General features: G+C 40.0%; 1 protein-coding gene across 1 annotated transcript; it reads left to right on the top strand.

Annotated features, from left to right (window-relative positions):
* The first annotated feature begins 598 nt into the window (after nt 1-598).
* ZBBX (zinc finger B-box domain containing) lies at nt 599-17854 on the top strand. The gene is given in 18 exon segments (XM_031505608.3): nt 599-808; nt 3268-3323; nt 4054-4141; nt 4641-4754; nt 5909-6002; nt 7142-7190; nt 7331-7437; nt 9569-9743; nt 10626-10746; nt 11250-11383; nt 11592-11695; nt 12019-12116; nt 12697-12728; nt 13138-13412; nt 14082-14238; nt 14783-14938; nt 15889-16030; nt 16664-17854. Coding segments are annotated over 16 exon segments (1902 nt in total). The 5' UTR covers nt 599-808; nt 3268-3323; nt 4054-4073; the 3' UTR covers nt 16740-17854.
* Nucleotides 17855-18192: the final 338 nt, after the last annotated feature.

Genomic DNA, 18192 nt, shown 5'->3' on the forward strand with positions numbered 1-18192 from the left:
GCCAGGCAGGGGGGGATGGCAGCAACAAGCGGAGCTATGCCCGCCATGGCAAAGGTGGCACTGCAAAATCTTTAATGTCCCTTCCAGCCCACGCTGATCCGCGGTTCTTTGGAAAATGAAGCTCTGCCCTCAGCCGGGCTCCGCGGCTGAGGAATCGTCTGTCCCCTTGTCCCCCCACACGGCGGCGCCCAATGGCCGCTCCCGCGCTGCCATGGCAACGGCGCCGCGCGCGGGGACCGAGGGGCGGCGGGGCCGGGAGCCCGCAGGGACCGGGACCGGGACCCGGACCCGGACCGGCACAGGGACCGGGACCGGGACCGGGACCGGCACAGGGACCCGGGCCGGGACCGGGATCGGGACTGGGACAGCCACAGGGACCGGGACGGGGATCGGGACCGCCACAGGGACCGGGACCGGGATCGGGACAGCCACAGGGACCCGGGTCGGGATCGGGATCGGGACTGGGACAGCCACAGGGACCGGGACCGGGATCGGGACAGCCACAGGGACCCGAACCGGGACCGCCACAGGGACCCGGACCGGGATCGGCACAGCCACAGGGACCCGGGTCGGGATCGGGATCGGGACAGCCACAGGGACCGGGACCGGGACCGGGACCCGGACCGGGCTCGGGACCGCCACAGGGACCCGGGCCGGGATCGGGACAGCCACAACCTAAACAACCCCACGCTTTACTGCGCGGCTTTTTACACCTTTACTCCCTGTCTGCCCTTTCCCCAGAGCGCCCATCGGGACGAGTACAACCCGCAAACCCATCCCACATCGGGCCTTGAGAGGAGCTGTAAAGGCAAGTCCTGACTCTGCTGCCATTATCCACCTGTTGTTTATCGCCCCACCTTCTATTTATCACCTTCTCTGTTATTTATCACCCCGCCTGGTTTTATTTCCCCCCTTGCTCTGCTCGGGGCAGAGTTGCTGCAGCTCACAGGGCAGTGACTGTATCTCCATAGTGTGGGTAAGAAGGTTTTTCTCTTGAGAAGTGTAGTTTTTGTTTTCTTTCTTTTTTTGTTTGTTTGTTTCATTTTGTTTGCTTTGGTTTTGTTGGAGTTTTTTGGGTTTTTTTTTTAGTAGACTGGAAATGCTTACACCCTCCTCTCATGGCCTTTGTGTTTGAAGTTACAATACAGCTGAAATGGCACTTCTTGGTTAAACAGTTGTATTGTTGGCTGTGTTTTCCCCCCTTAACTGCTGTAATTTTTTCCCTTAAATAAAAACCAAGCTGTTTCAAACCGCCACAACAGTGAAGATATGCAAACCATAGAAAGAGGTGTTGAGTTTGCAGCGTTACTAAGATAATGCACCTTTCCAAAGTGTGTTGAAATTGCAAAATATTGAAAATTGCAAAAAGGACTTAGGGAAATTGTCATTTAGTGAGTTTTATATTGTTTTCCTAATCTGTCTTTATGTGTGTTGCAGAGTGTTACACATAGAAATGGGTAATTGGTTTAAAAATAGAAAATGGAGTTTGAAATGGTTGGTGTCACAGGTGTTGGGCATGGATAATATGAATTTATTCTGAAAGGCTGGAATTATTTCAGCATACCTGAATTAAAGTTTATGTGTAATTTTTTTCTTTCTTTTATTTTTAATGTCATTCTTTTTCTTCATTCTTTGAAGTAGTTAGCATAATATTTAGTGCTTGGAAGGGCCAGAAGTCTCAGTTGTTGTAGTTAACAGCAAATGGGTGAGGAGTGATGATAGACAAACTCTTTATTGCACTTGGAATAATTCTTCAAAGGAAATAATTTGGTTTGAAGTATTGGTAAGTGGATGGAACTTAGTGCAGCATGAAATCCACATTCGTGGTGTTGATAATGGGATGTGAGCTGTTGCATGGACAGTAACATCCCTTTGGATTTGATGGGTTTATTGATGTGAGCAAGCTGTCGGAATTTGCCCTGGTTAAACTCTTGTACTGTGAAATAAACCCATCTTCAGCAGTCTGTAAGTTATAAACCTGTCTTTAAATTGATTGGGAAGAGACTCGAGCTAAGCTGGGGTACAGGCTGTGTGGAATTTGGGTTTATTTAGATATGTCGTCTTAAATTGACTCAAATTTTGTTTAGCCTGAGCAGCAGTTTTTGCTTTGTTACTTTTAACTGTACATCCATTATCAGCACAGAGAAACCTGCTGGAATGGTGAAATTTGAGTACCAGTGTGGCAGAGGAGCAGGCAGAAAGGATGTGGCTAATTAGTGCCTGATTTATTTATGTTGATGAGTTGCTGTAGTGTTTGCCTCGCTGGCAAATTGTGTTGCCTACTAGAGAGAGAAGAGGGATTCATTAAACAAAAAGCAGACAGAAAGAGGGAACTCCTCTGTGTATTTAAATTCCAAGGCTGTTTCTGAGGAGTTTGGGTTTGCCTTTGCTGCACTTCCCTGGCAGCCCTGAGGGCCCAGCTCAGGAATATTTCAGGGTGTGCATTTCCCCACGGGGTTTGTTTAACTTTGACTCTTCCAGTCTCAGTTTAACAGTTGTTTTGTTTTTGTCCCACACAGGATTATGCTGTTCAATGAATTCCTGTATTTTCTCAGAATAATTCAGGGGGTTGATCACTGTCTATCTCTATCCCCTGTTTCTACAGTTTGATGCTGTTTTTCCCCAACTAGTGTTCCTGAAACTTTGCAGGGCTTTTTATCTCTAATATTCTCACACAGCATCTCTGATATTTATCTCTGATATTACCACATTTTTAAGTTATCCCTTTAAATATTTGCTTTCAGTGGAATATGTTAAAGTTAACTTGTATAAATGGTATTTTTTTATTAACTACTTTCTCTCCTTGAGCTTGCTCAGCTGAACTGTGTCATTTGCCTCTATTTTTACTATTAAATAACCTTTGGGCCCCTCAAATCCAGTGTGTGACCTCCTCCTGTCCAGCTTTGCTGGTCCTACAAGCTCACATTAGCCACGAGAAAAACTTTCTTCTATTCAAAATTAATAAAATGTTTTTTTATCTTGGAAAATGAACAGGAATAACTGTTTTGGAATGATGTTAGAATTGAGTGCTTGGATTTCCTGACACAATAAGATGTATGTTTTGTGCACAAATCTGATGCTTTGTCAGCACTGAAATATTGCATTTTAGGTTCTGTGGCAGAAGTGTTTTAACTTCCACATGCCATTGAGGTGTTTGGCCTCATGGGTGGAGATATTTGGGTACATTTTATCTGTATTAATGCTCACTGTGAACAGGCACTTTTACATCGGGGATATTTCCAATCCTTATTTCCCTGGGGAGAGCAGGACCTGGAAGCTGAGATCCACGAGCTGCAGAAGAGTTTCCAAGCACCCTGGCAGCTGTAAGTCTCTGCACTGTCAACTTTTGAATTTTTTTTCTTCAATTATTCCATTCTTTTCCCATTATTTCCAGCAGCATCAGGAAATGCCCAATTTTGCCCTGAGCTGCAGTTATCCCACAAACATTCCAGCCCAGCAAGGCTCTGGATGTTCACCTTCAATTTAAACCCCCTGCTGTACGAATTTGCTTTTTGGAAGAGTATTTTATTTTACAACCTGGATTTAAAAAGAAAAGTATTTGAAATACCACTAAAGTCTTGAGAGGAGGGATTAACTCTGCTCTGTGAGTTATTGTGTTCGTTTGTATCAATTTGTCTGTGACAGAAGGAATTTATCTTCCCAAATCAAATGAGATGGTTTGACTTCGTAGCCAATGGTACAATTTTCTCCTTCTTGGTGCTTTCTATGGGTTTGGTTCAAGAAAGCTGTGTTTTAGTTAATATTAATCTCCTTGCACATGAACTTTAGGGAATTGCCCAAATGAAACAGCCAAGGAAATCTTCTCCCTGGTATCATAAATGTAATAAAAAAGGATTTTTTTTCCCCAGTTAAATTTAATTTTGAGTTGCTCTAGGATTTTATTGGCACTTCATATAAACAAGTTTTGTGCTCCATTTCTCTCTCTATATGAATATTTTTGGATGTGTAATGAGTTTTTTACTGTTTTATTTCAATCAAATTCCCATTTCAACTGGTTCCTAACTCTAAATCATTGAAATTCTATTTCTTTAGGAGAAGTTATACTAGGCATCATGAATGTCAATGATTTTGTAATTCTCCCAGGCTCAAAAGCTGGAACCTCTGTGAGATTAAAAACAAAGTAAGTGCATTCAATCTGATTGGGATTGAGATGTTTTCATAATTTTTATTAAGTTTTAATGCAACATTAACTAGAAGAGTGGAAGAACAAAAAGAATAATGATGTGTTTCTTTTGTAGCATTTTCCCTATGCTTTTATCCACAAGCCTTTCTTTTCTCAGGCTTTAATTGACTTCCTGATTAAGTTATAGGTTTTATAACCCTGTGTATCCACTGGATAATACAAGCATAGTAAAGAAATCAGTGGATTGTTTATTTTAATATAATTAAACCCCAAACCTTTCTGAGTACAGACACAGCTATATCAGTTTTTTGGTTGGAATTTGCACTTGACTTGTCCTAAATTTCCCCAAGCTGTTGTCAATCCTGCTGGGAGAATAAAGGGAGGGACATGGCTGTAATGAGAAATGTTCCAGCTTCTGTTTTTCTGCTTTAAACTTCTTCAGGCACCTTACTGACTTCCAGGTGACTTCTAACAAATATCTCACTATTTCCTCCAGAACTGTCAAGGAATTGCAGTTGGAGAAAGCTCAGTTAGAAACAGAAAACAGAGAGATGGAGAGAAGATTATTGCAGCTGCAGTCAAACATGAGCAGAGAAAAAGAAGAGAGGAGGTAGGTTCAGTTTCTCTGTAGAAAAAAGGAATTCAATGAGATGCTCCCTCCACAGTGCCAACTCCTCACATGGGATTGCTTGTAAAGTTTGGACTTCACAATTATATTCAGTCTCCTCTCTCCAGTCTTTCTTCTCAATGTTCAACTTGCTTCCCTATGACTTTGTTAGTATGAAACTCTCATATGATATTTGATCTGTTTTCCTCATGTATTCCCTCTTCCTTTTCCCCCTGATTGGATTTGTCACCTTAGTTTTCAAGCAGGAGACAGAGTAGTTTCTCCTGTTTGTTTCTGATGTTTCTGCAGAGGATGCTGTTGTTAATTTTGATCCCCTTTTACATTTGTGTGGCCTCCCAGGGTGGCCTTTCCTGCATGATGGCGAGCAGGGCTTGGAACCAGGCACAGTGTAAAGAGGCAAATGCTGGGCTGCAGTTTAAATCTGAATGTTGGCAAATTCCTGCAACATGTGCTTCCTTTTCCTTGAGTTTCTGTCTGCAGTTTGTCCCTTGGACTGCAAATACCTTGGATTTGGATCCCTTGGTGCTGCTGAGCTGTTGGCAGCTCTGTGAGCTTGCCCTGAGCTGCTGGGGCAGTGTTTTCCAGGTGATGTGTGGCACTTTTGTCTCTGTGCTATTCTGTTGTTTTCTTCTCAAGGCCCTGTACCTGCAGCCCCTGATAGGGGCTGTGCTGAGCTCTGAGGACAGGAGGCTTTGGCATTTGCACCACTGCAGTCATGGAGTGGTTTGGGCTGGAAAGGATCTGAGAGTTCCTGCATTTTTAGCAGTGCTGGATGAAGTCCTACAGTACTGGGACAATGAAGGCTCACACAAAATGTATTTCTGTTTTTATTCTTCTGAAACCGACCTTTGAGAATTGATAAGAATTTTTTTTTTTTTTAAGTTTAAAAACTTGGATGAATTTAATGGTTTAAAAATAAGTACTTTCTCACACATTGTTGTATTTACTGCTTTTAAAGTGGATTTGAAGCAGATTTCAATGGGAGTATTTGTGCTTTAAGGAATTGATTGTCCTATACACAAAAATTTTATTTTTGAGATCTTTTGTTCGTACTTAACAAGCTGAAGGAAAAACTTTATGCTTATCTTGCTTGCCAGAGGCTGAATTCTGAAGTTTTTTCTTGCCTTGGTTTGTAGGAAGTTAGGTGCTTACCATTGGAAATCTGGGCAGGCAGGACCAAGGACCCCCCAGACCCGAGCTGTGACCCAAAATAATGAAAGCAGGAAGAAGGTAGGAAACCATATTTGCTATTTAAAGTAAAACAAGATTTAGAACTGGATTTATGTTGCAGAACAGGAAAGTTTCAAATGCTATAAAACCAAAACATTAAGCCCATCTGAGTAAAATTCCTTACTGCTTATTTTTTCCATGCCAAGCTTTTGAGTCCCTTTGAGCTGGAGGGACATCAAGTTTTGCTGGGTGATCTGTTGGTGTTTCAGTTGCAATAAACAGCAAATTATCCCCGCTCCTACAGATTTAATCCTGTAGGATAGCACTGGTAGTGGTGGAAGTCATCAGGAGCCATGGGCTGGTGCCCATGATGGATCTGAAATACTGAAAGGCTTTGGGTGAAACTTTGAGTGCAAATTCTGTCTTCCCAGATAAAATACACCACAGTTAGTATTTTCTTTAACTCAGTTATATTGACTCTTGTTCTATAACATCGTTGCTCAGACCTAAAAGAAGGGATGTAGAACTTTCCTGCTAAATCTTTGAAAAATCTGTTTTCTTTTCAGTATGTACAAATGGGGTACTTATCTTCCTTTGAAAAAGTCTGTAGCAATTTTTTTTAGACTGGCAGAAAATGAGAACTCAATAAAATTGCCTCCTTGTCTGTGAGAGGAGAGGATCAGAATGAAAAGGTTTTCTTTACCCACCTCTTTCCCCTCCCCTTCTCTCAGACAAGGAACTCGGAGCTGTTGCTGCTTCAAAGACTCAAGGTTTCAGCTGGGGTGGCTGAGGAGATGATGGGGCAACATTTTTAAAATAGCAGATTAAGGGGTGAGTGAGGGGCAGTGAGGCTGCAGGGTGAACTCTTCAGGGGAAAACTGAGGATCAAAAATGCTGAAAATTATGAATTATTGAGATGTTAGATCATGGAAGGGTCACATGGGGAATGTTTTCATGTCTGGGGAGTGAAACTGGTCCTGGGCTTCATGGCTGTCATGAGCACTACATGGAGTTTTCTCTTTAAATGCATGCCCTGCTATTTCCCTAAAAACATTTTCATTCTGTGCAAGTTTAACAGTTGTTTTTGTTTTTGTCCCAACAGGATTATGCTGTTCAATGAATTCCTACTCCTAATGACTACTCTTTAGTCATTACCATTAGAACCTTATTCTGATATATGTAAATATTCTTTCCTCTAGCTTTCTCCAGAAAAAGTGAAGTTGCAAGTGCTCAAGAAACCAATTCAAGGTAAAGACATATTTCTTAACTGAATAAAACCCAAACTTCCGATAGATTATTTCTTCTTAGAAGTTGTTGCAATTAAACAGCAAAGAAATCGAAGAGTGGAACACTGGATTAGTTGAGGTTTTTTGTATGTTTTGTTTCAGAGCCAGCAAAAAAAGCAGTCAAACCTGAAAAAGGAAATGTAGCTCATGAAAAACTGGGAGTGAAGGGGATAGCCTGTAGGCCACCTGAAATTAAGGGTGGGCTGCTGGTAAGTGTAAATGGTTTAAAAATAACTCTCAGTTTAATGTGTGTAGAATTTTTTGGGGTCAGTATGTAGACATACATTTTTCTTTCTTACTCTGATAATTACTAAGTGCCTGTAGAGTAAAGAGAAATTTTACAGACTGATCTCCCTGGATTCAAGGAAACAGATGAAATGATTCTGTTACTAGAACTTCTTTAACTGGTTACAGTTAAAGAATTTTTTTAAACTGTATTTTTATTAACTTGCCCAGTATGTGGCTATGGCTGAAGGAGGCTGATCTCATCCTTAACTAAAGAACACTTCTCTGTTATTAAAGTAAGATGTGTGGTTGCAGGCAAAGGGGCCAAAATTAAGTGGTCCATGAATGTTTTGTAATTTTAAATCATTACATAAGTCCCAGGGCGTGTGTTGAATTCTAACTGATTTCCAAGCTGGCACCTTGTTGGCTGTGTTAGAAGGGAAATTTCTATTATTAAGTATGAGGTATAAGTATTTAATAAGGGTATGTATTTTTGCCTTTTAGCAAGTAGGAAATAGGAAACAAATAATAAATAGGAAACCCATCATCCAAAGTGTAGTGTAGCTTCATACAACTCGATTTTCAAGTCATTTATGTGAATAGGGAAGTTCCACTGTTGAATAAAAAAAAACATTTTTATTTTAGGCGTTATCTCTCTTAGAGAGATCCCCCTCCCCACCCTGTAATAGATGATGTGATTTATTTCCATTGTTTTATTAAACCAGTTGGAGCTGCTAACCCTTAAAAGGAACTGATATTTTGTGTGTGTCTGTAATGCTTTTCCTTTGGGGGAAAAAATACGCGCGGATTTGGCATTTAAGATAACTTGTCTGGGATTTTGCTTCCGTGCTCCCAGTTTCATTAACGCTCAGGGAACAAAGAACTGCACGCTCCCAACGGGGCAGATCGTGCGTGTTTTGCTTTTTCCAGCGGTTTTTAGGGAGCGATCCCGGGATGTCCCGGGCGGGCGGCTGCAGTGCCGGGGACGGCCGCGCGAGGGCGCCGCGCCCCCGCGGGACGCCGCGGCCGCTCCGCATCCCGGAGCGCTCCCGCATCCCGGGGGATCCCGGAGCAAGAACGCGCCTGGAAACCCGTGCTGCTGCGGGGAATTCCGCTGCCGGTCGCTCGAGTTGTGCCCTGCTGATCCCCTGTTCACACGGGGAATTTTGTGCCGTGCTCACCCTGCGTGGCAGTGGGAGGATCGGGGGATGCACTGGACGTGCGGACAACGACACCTTTAACAGGCACCTTGTGTGCCATTGGATGTGCAACCATTCCCTGAATCACTTAAAGCAGCGTAGGAACCTGATTTTAAATATCCTGATTGTGTAGGGGCTGCTGATGTGTGCCTCTCATCTTTCTGCCAGTACCTCTGCTGCTTTGTTGTAGTAAAAGCAGGTCCTTCACTTGGAGAATGTGTAGACAAAAGATCTTTCCCATAAATACATAAATTATTTCGTGGTTTTGCTTGATAATCATCCAAAAGTTGGTAATGAAAACCTTTGCTCTAATAAACGGTGAAAAATCACTACATTCCGAGTATAGAACTGTTTTTTCTCCTTTTGTAGCTGTTTTTAACCAAGCTCATCAATTACAGTTTGGACTTCCCTGGACTGCTGTATTAATAACTACCCCAGTTAGCCCCTTAAATGACCATTTTTCCCTTGATGACCTCTCCAGATGTGCCCCTGTCCATTGGGAAGCTTCAATAAGCAGCTCTTCATTAGTAAAGCACATAGCTCATAAATTCCTTTAAATGAGACATGCTGCATTAAATGCCTCATTTAATCCACCCTGTACATGAGATGTGGTATCCATGGCTTTATATCCAAAACTTGGGATGTGGGTGTCCATGACCACTGCTCTCTGATACCAAAAATCCTTTAAAAGTAGGGGGTTTGTGTGTCTGGTAATAAAAACTTTGTTTTTCTTATTTAGCTCTTGATAGATCTTTGCAGTTAATTGTGAGCAAGATCACATAAAATGGGAGTGATCTTGATTATCAGGTAGCTCAGCTGAGCCCAGAAAAGTGAGTGCTGCAGTTCCACAGCTGACACTAAAAATGTTGCTGCTCCTCAGAAATGCTTTGTCAGTAATGTTGTGGAACTGATTTAGGAACCAGCCTCGGCGTCAGCCTGTGCAAGCCCTGGGAACCAGGACAAAGGATTGCTGCTGAGTGGTGCCTTTGATGAGAAGGCATCTGCAAAGTCTTTTCAGGAAGCTTTGCTTCAGTGGAGAAAAGGTGGAAGTGATCCTGGAGGAGATCTGTCTGCCAGTGAGATCCCATCAGGTATGGTTTTTTCTGTTTTAATGACATTTTAAATACAATAGGAGCCATTTGGGGGAGTTAGATTTTAGATTAATGAAGGCAGGTATTATGTGAAGCTGAGAAAACCCATTTTATTCTTTCTCAGTGTGCCTTTATTAATAACAATCAGCTCTGAAGGTTTTTTTTAATGATATGCAGAGTGTTTAGCTCAGTTTTTGTAATGATCTCTGGTAATGGCCAGGATGTCCAACCCATGTCCCTGCACCCTCCCATGGCTTTGTGTCTCACGTGGCACTTCAGCATGAGCTGCAATGCTCAAACATAAAACCAGTTTTAAACTGAGGCAAGGAATGTGCAGGGCTCAGGATTTTGTGTGTTCTATCCAAGTTCTATCCAAGTACATTTTCTGCTTGTCTTCCACAGGCTCTTAATATTTCTTTGTCCCAATGAAAAGCTGCAATCAGCTGAAGTATGCAGGGAAAAATATGGAAAATTCCTCTGGTCTGATTGGATTTGTACAAATCCAATCTGTGTCTTTTTCCTCTAGTCCACGGATGGTGGTTTTTCTCTGTGGCTTTTTGTACAAAATAATATTAAACTGATTTTTTTTCCCCCTTTCTTTTCTTCTTTTCTGTGGGATTTTGATCTGCGCTGTCATGGATTTCCATCCCCCCACTCTTTCTAAGGCACCAGTGTGTAATCTGTAATAAATGAGTTTTTATGGCTGCCCCCATTACTGCCTGTGTTCTGTAAATATAATATTGCTGACCATTTAAATTTTGGAGTTATGCAAAGACTGAACTAAGCACAGACCCAAATGTGATATTCATTCAAGAATAATGTAGGTAAAGAGCACGTTTATAAGCCTAAACAACTATATATATTTTTTAATAATTCTGACAGAAGCTGTGGGGAGTTGTGAGGTACAGACCAATGTTACTGCTCTGAAGGAACCCATCCATGTGGAATTCCAGAAGGATGGCCTGAGCTACATGGAGAAACTCCTGCTAAAGAAATACAGAAGGTATTGCTGCATTTGCTGCTCCTAATGAAAGAATTCAGAAATACCTAATTAAAAAAATCCAGATGAAACTTTTAAAATATTGGATATATTATCAAGAATTAAAGGGAGTGTATACAGGGAGCTTTCTTTTAATAAAATAATGATTATAACCAGACTTTATCACTTGATGGTCAGAATTCCTGCAGAGGGAGTATTTAGAGGGATTCTCTTTGCTATCAGTTTAGTTTAGAATTTGAAGACTGGTAATGATATTTGGTTATTTGATTTTGGGGCATTTGCTACAGGGGTTTTATAGAGAAAAGGAATTTTCAGGGTTATTTTGTGGACATTGCAGAGTTGTTTTAGGAGTTCTTGAGAAGCAAAGTCACCTCAATGAAGGTAGGAGGAGTTAGTTAATGCTGCTGCAGTAAATAGGCTGGTAGGGTTTTTCCTTTAGTTTTCTTTTTGTGATATATTAAAGTAAAACTTTTTAAGATGGATTTTTATTTTTTTTCCCATTTCAGAACTCCAGTTGATCAGTTTTTTGCAAGTTGCATGAAAGATTCAAGACCTGTGCAAGCCTTGAGTGTTCAACACGCTGGGGCTGGAGGAGGGGAAAAAGGAGATGATGATGATGATGACATTGAGGAGTTAACAGGTGTAACAGATTTGTTTATTCAATCTAAAACACCTTTTCCTTGATGTCTTTTCTTATTGCTGAGCATTTCCACTCTTAACCAGTTTGCAAAGGGCAGCAGTAATAAAAGGAGAAATTTGTGTTTTTTCATAAAGAATAAAAATGTTTCAATTTTCAGTCAGTTTTGAACCGGAAAAGTGAAATGTGTGAAATTATTTATATTTCACAGATGAAGAGGTGAAGAAATATTGGGCATCTGTTTATAGAGCTGAAGAATCCAACACTGTTTCTGAAAATGTAGAGTCCTCTTTGAAAATTGAGTTCCTTGATGATGTGAGTATTGATAAAGGACTTAATGAGTCTCAACAATGAACTGATTTGTTCAGGTCTTGATCTGTTCAATGTTTAAAATAGCAACAGTTAAATAACTTCCAATAAGGAAGAATACTGGTGCATTGTTTGTTTTCCATACAAATGTGGAAAATTGATAATTCCAAAAGTTCCCTGTACTTCTTTCTGTTGTGTTCAGGGACCTGCACTGTATGGGATTTATACACAAAGTCTGGCAGCTTTTCAGCACTTTGAAATTTTTTTTTTATTTTAAAAATTATAATCTGTTGCTGAGTGTGGCTCTTTATGTTTTTATTCATTCTCAGAGTGAGGACTTGGAAGAATCTTCATACTCTTCTGTGGAGGAAACTGGAAATATGGGGATGAATAAGCAAGGAAAAACTGAGCCACTGGAGTGTGGAAGGTATCAGAAATGCAGAGATTGTGGGAAAGGAAATAATCCCAAATTTGGTGTTAGTTCCTAAGAAATTGAGGTTTTCTTTGCAGGCAGTTATATTTGTGTTAAGTGTACACTGTTTTAAAGCCACTAAGGAGTATTAATTGTCTGTAACTAGTGAGGCATCAGTTTGAAAACCTAACACATGGGTAAGATGAATTTCTTTGCGTTTGCCTGTCCTGAATTTTAGTGAAATTCTCTTTTCTGAGCTCTTACCTCAGCAGGAGCTCATATTCAGATTTTACCATGGATCAGTGCTGTGCACATTGAAGATACTCTTATTTAACTAACCCTGTGATTCCAGACAAAAACAATAACTGATACATCTGTAATTCTTCTGTTCTCCCAACATTTATTGGATTAACTGTGACCTGATTTGCTTTTTTGTATCCTTCTGGTCTTTTCCCCTCTATCAAAGCTCAGCATTTGCAGACCAGACAACACAGAACCAGACTCTTAAAAAATAAATGGGTATAATGGGAAAGTCTTCTTTCCATTTAACTTCCTCAGCTGAAATGTAATAGTTTTTTCTTTTTCCTCTCAACAGAAATCCTGTTTCTCCTAAAGAAATTTCTCAAGGTAAATGTGAAAAGTTCTTTGTTGAAAATACATACATGAGTTTAGTTTATCATTCTTATATGGGTTGGGGTAGTCAACTACAGTGGGTTGAAAAATAATTAAAGGTCATTAAATTATGTCCCATTCTCTGGGCTATCACAATTTGATTTGATTACAGTTTGATGGATTGGGATAAATATGTATAACAAAGGAAACCAACTTACAGAATCATTCACAGCCTGGTAGGATGGATTTCAAACCTTATGATGCTTTTAAGGAAATTTTATTAAAGTTTTGCAATTGCCTTTCTTTAGCTTTAATGGCAACTTTGTATTTTAAGTTCATGAAGAAAGCATAGTGGGCTTTGCAGGTTATAATTAATATTCATTACAAGTATTGCTATTTTTATGATTTTGTTGTACTCCTCTAGAAAAACTGATTGTCTGCAGTGATCTGGAAATCAATGCAGTGCAGGAGGAGAGTGTCGAACCAAAGGCTGGGAGAAGATCCCTGAGCTCCTGTGAACTTCCTGAGCTCTCTGAGCCCACTGAAGGAGTGAGCAAAGATCTCACTGGGGCTGAACTGAAGAGCAGCAGAGATCTCCAGTAGTCAGAGCTGCAGGAGGGCAGGAGAGAGCCACAGGAGCTGGGAAATGTCTGCAGCACTCAGAGCTTGGTCTTGCCTGTAGTGACAAAATCTTCAGCAGTAAGTTATGATGTCTTTAATTGCCAAATGGATTAAGGATGTTGCTTTATCTGCTTTAGGTTTAGGGGATTGTCACTGCCTGCCATATTTGATATGTAGGGGATGAAAGGCTCCACTTTGTGGTGCCAGTTTTCTGTTAATGTTCAAAAAAAGGAAAAGAGAACAAACAGTCTCAGACATAAAACTCAGCTCAAAGAAGAGCTGCTCTCAGCTGTTGGAGCAGCTCTTCCCATATTTGTATTAACAATACTTCACCTCTTGTCTGAATGACCAAAAAATGGTTCTCTGTTTTACCTAACGAATTATTCAGATCCTCATTTGCTGAAAATAAAATCAAAAGCAAAAAAAAAAAAAAAAATAGAAAATGTTGGGACATTGCTTTGGAGACATTGTTAAACAGTGATCACCTTCCTTTATGTACCCAAAAATGAGCACAAAGGAAATCTGCTTTTCATGTCCCTCGTGAAAGAACAGATCCAAACTCTCACAAAATGAGAAGTTTTTAGGATTTTAAAGCATTTCTTGAGCAAAAACATCATCCTCATGAGCATCTATTACAGCTGGCTATCAAAATCAGTCTGTGTTCTATGAAAAGAGCATTTTTTTAACCTTACCTTGCAGGGACAATTTATAACATTTCCTGTTTGTAATCTCTCTGTTTTATTCAAGTTACAGGACGTAGCCAAAAGACAGAAATGTGGTTCTACATCATATCAGGGACTTGAAGGTTTCTTTGTAGGTGCAAGCCCTAAACAAGAAAAGCTGGAGGCACCTTCTTCCCTGGCTGCTGCCTCCAGCCCTAGTGACAGGAAAATCCCTTTTCCAGGTACTGTTGTGGAGTAAATCCTCAAGGTTATACATATTTATCATCTTTTTTCAGTTCCCTTCCATCCAGCTTGCTTTAAGAGTCACTTCAGGGTGACAGTCATGCCACACAAGTGCTGCTGGGCAAGGATAAACTCCCTACTTTGAGGCAATCTAGTGCCATAAATTTCATATTTTTCATTGTAATTAAACTGTATATGATTATATATAATATATTATATTATAATTTATTTATATATTATACATAAATATAATTATTCATATAAATATATCCCCTGAGAATGGAATTCCATGAGGTTCTTATTGCTTTTCATGGTGTATATGAGACAACAAGTGAACATCATTAATTTGATTAAATACCTCACTTGAAATCAGGCTTTTAGTCTGTTATACATAACTGTTATATATCTGTGTATAATTTATCTGTAAAAAAATTGTTGCGTGGCTTCTTTAATTCACACATTAAATGCAGCAAAACCAGGAATAATAAATGCATATTAACAGAAAACCTGCAAATAATTTCCTCTAATAACGTTGGATTTCAGGAGATAGGCTGTGGGTTTCTGAGAGGAGCCTAAGTGAATATGCTGATGACTCTGTAGTCCAAGGTGTCCTGGCAAGTCAGCTGAGCAGAGCTGCAAATGCTTTCCAGGCTCAAAATCAACTTTCTCATCTGATGGCAGCATGGATGCCATGGCCAGGTAGGGACAGCACAGTTCTCAGCTCCTAATTAGGTTAATTTTAATTGTGTAAAATGGACACGTTTTGAATGTTGAATTTGTCATTTTTCTATCTTTGTTTGTGTATTTGTATTTTGGTTTTTTATAGGCTTTTTTATTTTAGTAGTTTGTGAATTTGATTTTAGCGGGTTTTTTGAATAAGCTTTGGAGTTAAAAATCATCTCTTCTCAGCTATCACCAATAATCCTTTTTATTTAGCTTAGTTTCTGCTGCTGCCCTTTACTCCTCTCTTAGCTTGACTATTTAGAGAATAAACCCTCTAGAAAAAGTTTCTGTGTATTTGTGTGTTGGTAGCCTCTGGTACAATTTGGGAGTGATCCAATAAAGGATTTCTTCCTGCTACAGAAGCAAGTCTGATTAGATGAACTCTAAGAAACAGGGACACAAGTAATAACTATCTGCACTTTTGTGTTACCTTTCTCAATTTCAACTGTCTCCATCCCAAGAAATGTAGCTCTACATTATTTCTCACATCATGAGCAGCCAGGTTGACATTTTAATTTAAATAATGTTGTGTGCAGAAATCGAAGCTGTCAATTTTGAATCCCAGGAAAATATTGGAAAGGGTCTATATTTTATTCATGTTACCTTAAATTAAAAAAAGGAACCAAACTTTAGAGCTTTCTGCAATCATTCAGTGTCTTTCCTCACATAAAATTTGTGGCATTGTGCAGAATACTTAAATAATTTATTTATTTTCTGAAAGATTCTGAAGTACAAGGTGATGAATTTATAGGTTTTAATAAAGAAATTACAAATATATTGGGAAGTACAGTTTTAATTTGTAGTGATATTTTTCATTAGCTAGAGTTGGTTTGAGACTTTTAATGGCAAGTTTTTGTCAATATTTTGAATTTTTTCCAAGCTGGTAGTGGAGATACTGCATCTTTTTGTTCATATTTGCTCCTAAGACATTTCAGGCCCTGAAAATCATTCCAGCCAAACTTGTGAAGATGGAACCTCCTCCAGCAGAGCCACAGAGGAGAATTCTGGAAATGCAGATTTGCAGAGCACCCTGGAGCTGAAAGACCACGACACACTTGATATTTTTGGGTAAATTCAACTTGCTGGCTGTGTTTTTATGACATTTTAGATTATTCAAGATGCCAACCATGTCAGAACTGAAATAAGAACAGCCTCTAATTATGCATTACCTGCTAATTACCAATATCAGCATGACCTCTGTGTGGTGTCTCAGTGTTTTAAGCCCCTTCTCAGGCTTCTCAGTCAGAACTGAAGTTTATATTTTGTTGTTTAGACTCCAAATGATCAGTTTTGGGGCTGTGGGTTTTTCAATGCATTAGCACTGAGATTTATGAGGTAAATCTCAAAAATCATCTGCATTCTTGTATATTTGTTATTTTGCCTTGGACACTGAGGAGGTGACTGGAGAAAAGGAAGGTCCTGAAGCTTTGTGTCTCACAGGTTTTGTACTGGGCTCTCCTGGCCAGTCAGAGGAGCACCAAAGGGAACTCCACGCTGTGTGATTAGAGCTGGTTCAGAGATTTGTGACAAAAACTGAGGGAAAAGCTGAATTAGAGTAGCTTGTACTGACAACATCTCCAGTAAAAGCTTTTCTTTGGTGCCTTTTAGTTCAACATATGTGAACATATGTCAGCAAGGCTTGAAGCAGAGAACTTGGGGAATTGGAGGCACTGGAAATCACTGGGGTGTGTTTCTTTTAAGGGACTGGGAGGAAAGCCAAAAGGATGCTGAGGAAGCAGTTCTGGAGGACAAACTGCAGGTTCTGGCATTGCAGTGAACATGGAAAACTCAGTTCAGTCTCCACCTTTCTATGGTTCAGAACCAACAAGATCAAGAGGTGTTTTATGTTCTGCTCAAGACATCATTAACTAAGGACTATTCTGTAAAGTTTACATTAAAACTTCTTGAAAATACTTTGTTTTGGCTTTTTTTTTTTAATTATTACTGTGAAGAAATAACAGAAAAAAACCTTCTCTTGTGCTGCTATTCTTTAGGATTGTTTTATTTATTGTTTTTAATTCACTGTAAGTTTTCTTGCCTGCAGGTGGAATTTTGTGTCTCCAAATGTGGTTTTATGTGGCCAAGCAGGAAGGTGCCACACCAGGGGTATTAATGGGATAAATTGGGGTTTCTGAATGATCAGGTTTGTGGTGAGAAGCACAGGAGGAGTCTCTAAGGTCAAATACACTTTGTCAGATGTTTTAGAAAAGACTTGCACCTTACAGAATAGAATTTAACAGCTTTCCACTGCACATTTAACTTCTCCTGCCACACTTCTAACTCCAGTAGGGAGCCCAGACCAGCAGCAAACCTCTGCTCAGAATCAATTGGGAGTGAATTCCCTTTCTTTCCCTGCTCCAAAATTCCAGTTCAGAGGGGTGTCCAGGCAAATCCAGCTCTGGTGTAAGTTGCTGCCTTACAGGCCTTGGATAATTAAAAGAACAAAGAGGAAATGTAGTTAAAATCATCCTGGGTGGTTTGAATTTTAACAAACAGCCCCAACTGTCTTTTTGAACTGGCTATGTTTGTGTTGTATAAAAAGCTTTTTTCTTCCTCCTCCCCAGAAAGTGCAAGGTTTAATGCAATTAATATAATTTCTGTAAAAGGTCATTTGGCCAACGTGGTGCTTTGATGTAAAGAGGGTTTGGGGACCTTCTTCTCTCTTCTGGAGGGGATGCTTAATTGTACCCAATAATTGAGTGGCTTTGAAATTACCTAAATGGTGTCTTTTGCTAACATCTTTAGGATTCTCAGACACAGCAGCTTGCTTAGATTGACAGTTCTCTTTCCCTTTGTGTGCCTGACTCTTTCCTTTTGTTTCCTTCTCTGTGGTTTTAAGAAAAACTTCCCCCTTCTCCCCTAGTTTTGATAATAAAGGTGTATCAAAAAGCAGTGACAAAGATTTGTCTTTTTGTGTTGGGAGATTTTGAAAGTGGGATTAATTTAAAGCTTTTGTCTGACAATTGTTCTTAAATGTTTATGGGTGAACTGCCTGGCAGGGCTCTAAAATTCACGGAAATTGTTATCATCAAAAACTTTCCTTTAGGAAGAGAAGCTTTAAATTCTGTTTTTGTGTTCAGAGGTGGCAGGTGCCCTTCACTAATGGATCAGTGGAAACATTCCAGTCTCTCATTTGGTTTCTGGCAGTTAAACCCACTCTGGTTGGGATTCTCCCCACGCCCCAGGACTCTGCTGTGTTATCTGCCCCCCCAGCAGCTCTGCACTAATAT

This window comes from Lonchura striata, chromosome 9 (assembly GCF_050655825.1).
Source record: "Lonchura striata isolate lonStrDom1 chromosome 9, ASM5065582v1, whole genome shotgun sequence".
In the NCBI taxonomy this organism is placed as follows: domain Eukaryota; kingdom Metazoa; phylum Chordata; class Aves; order Passeriformes; family Estrildidae; genus Lonchura; species Lonchura striata.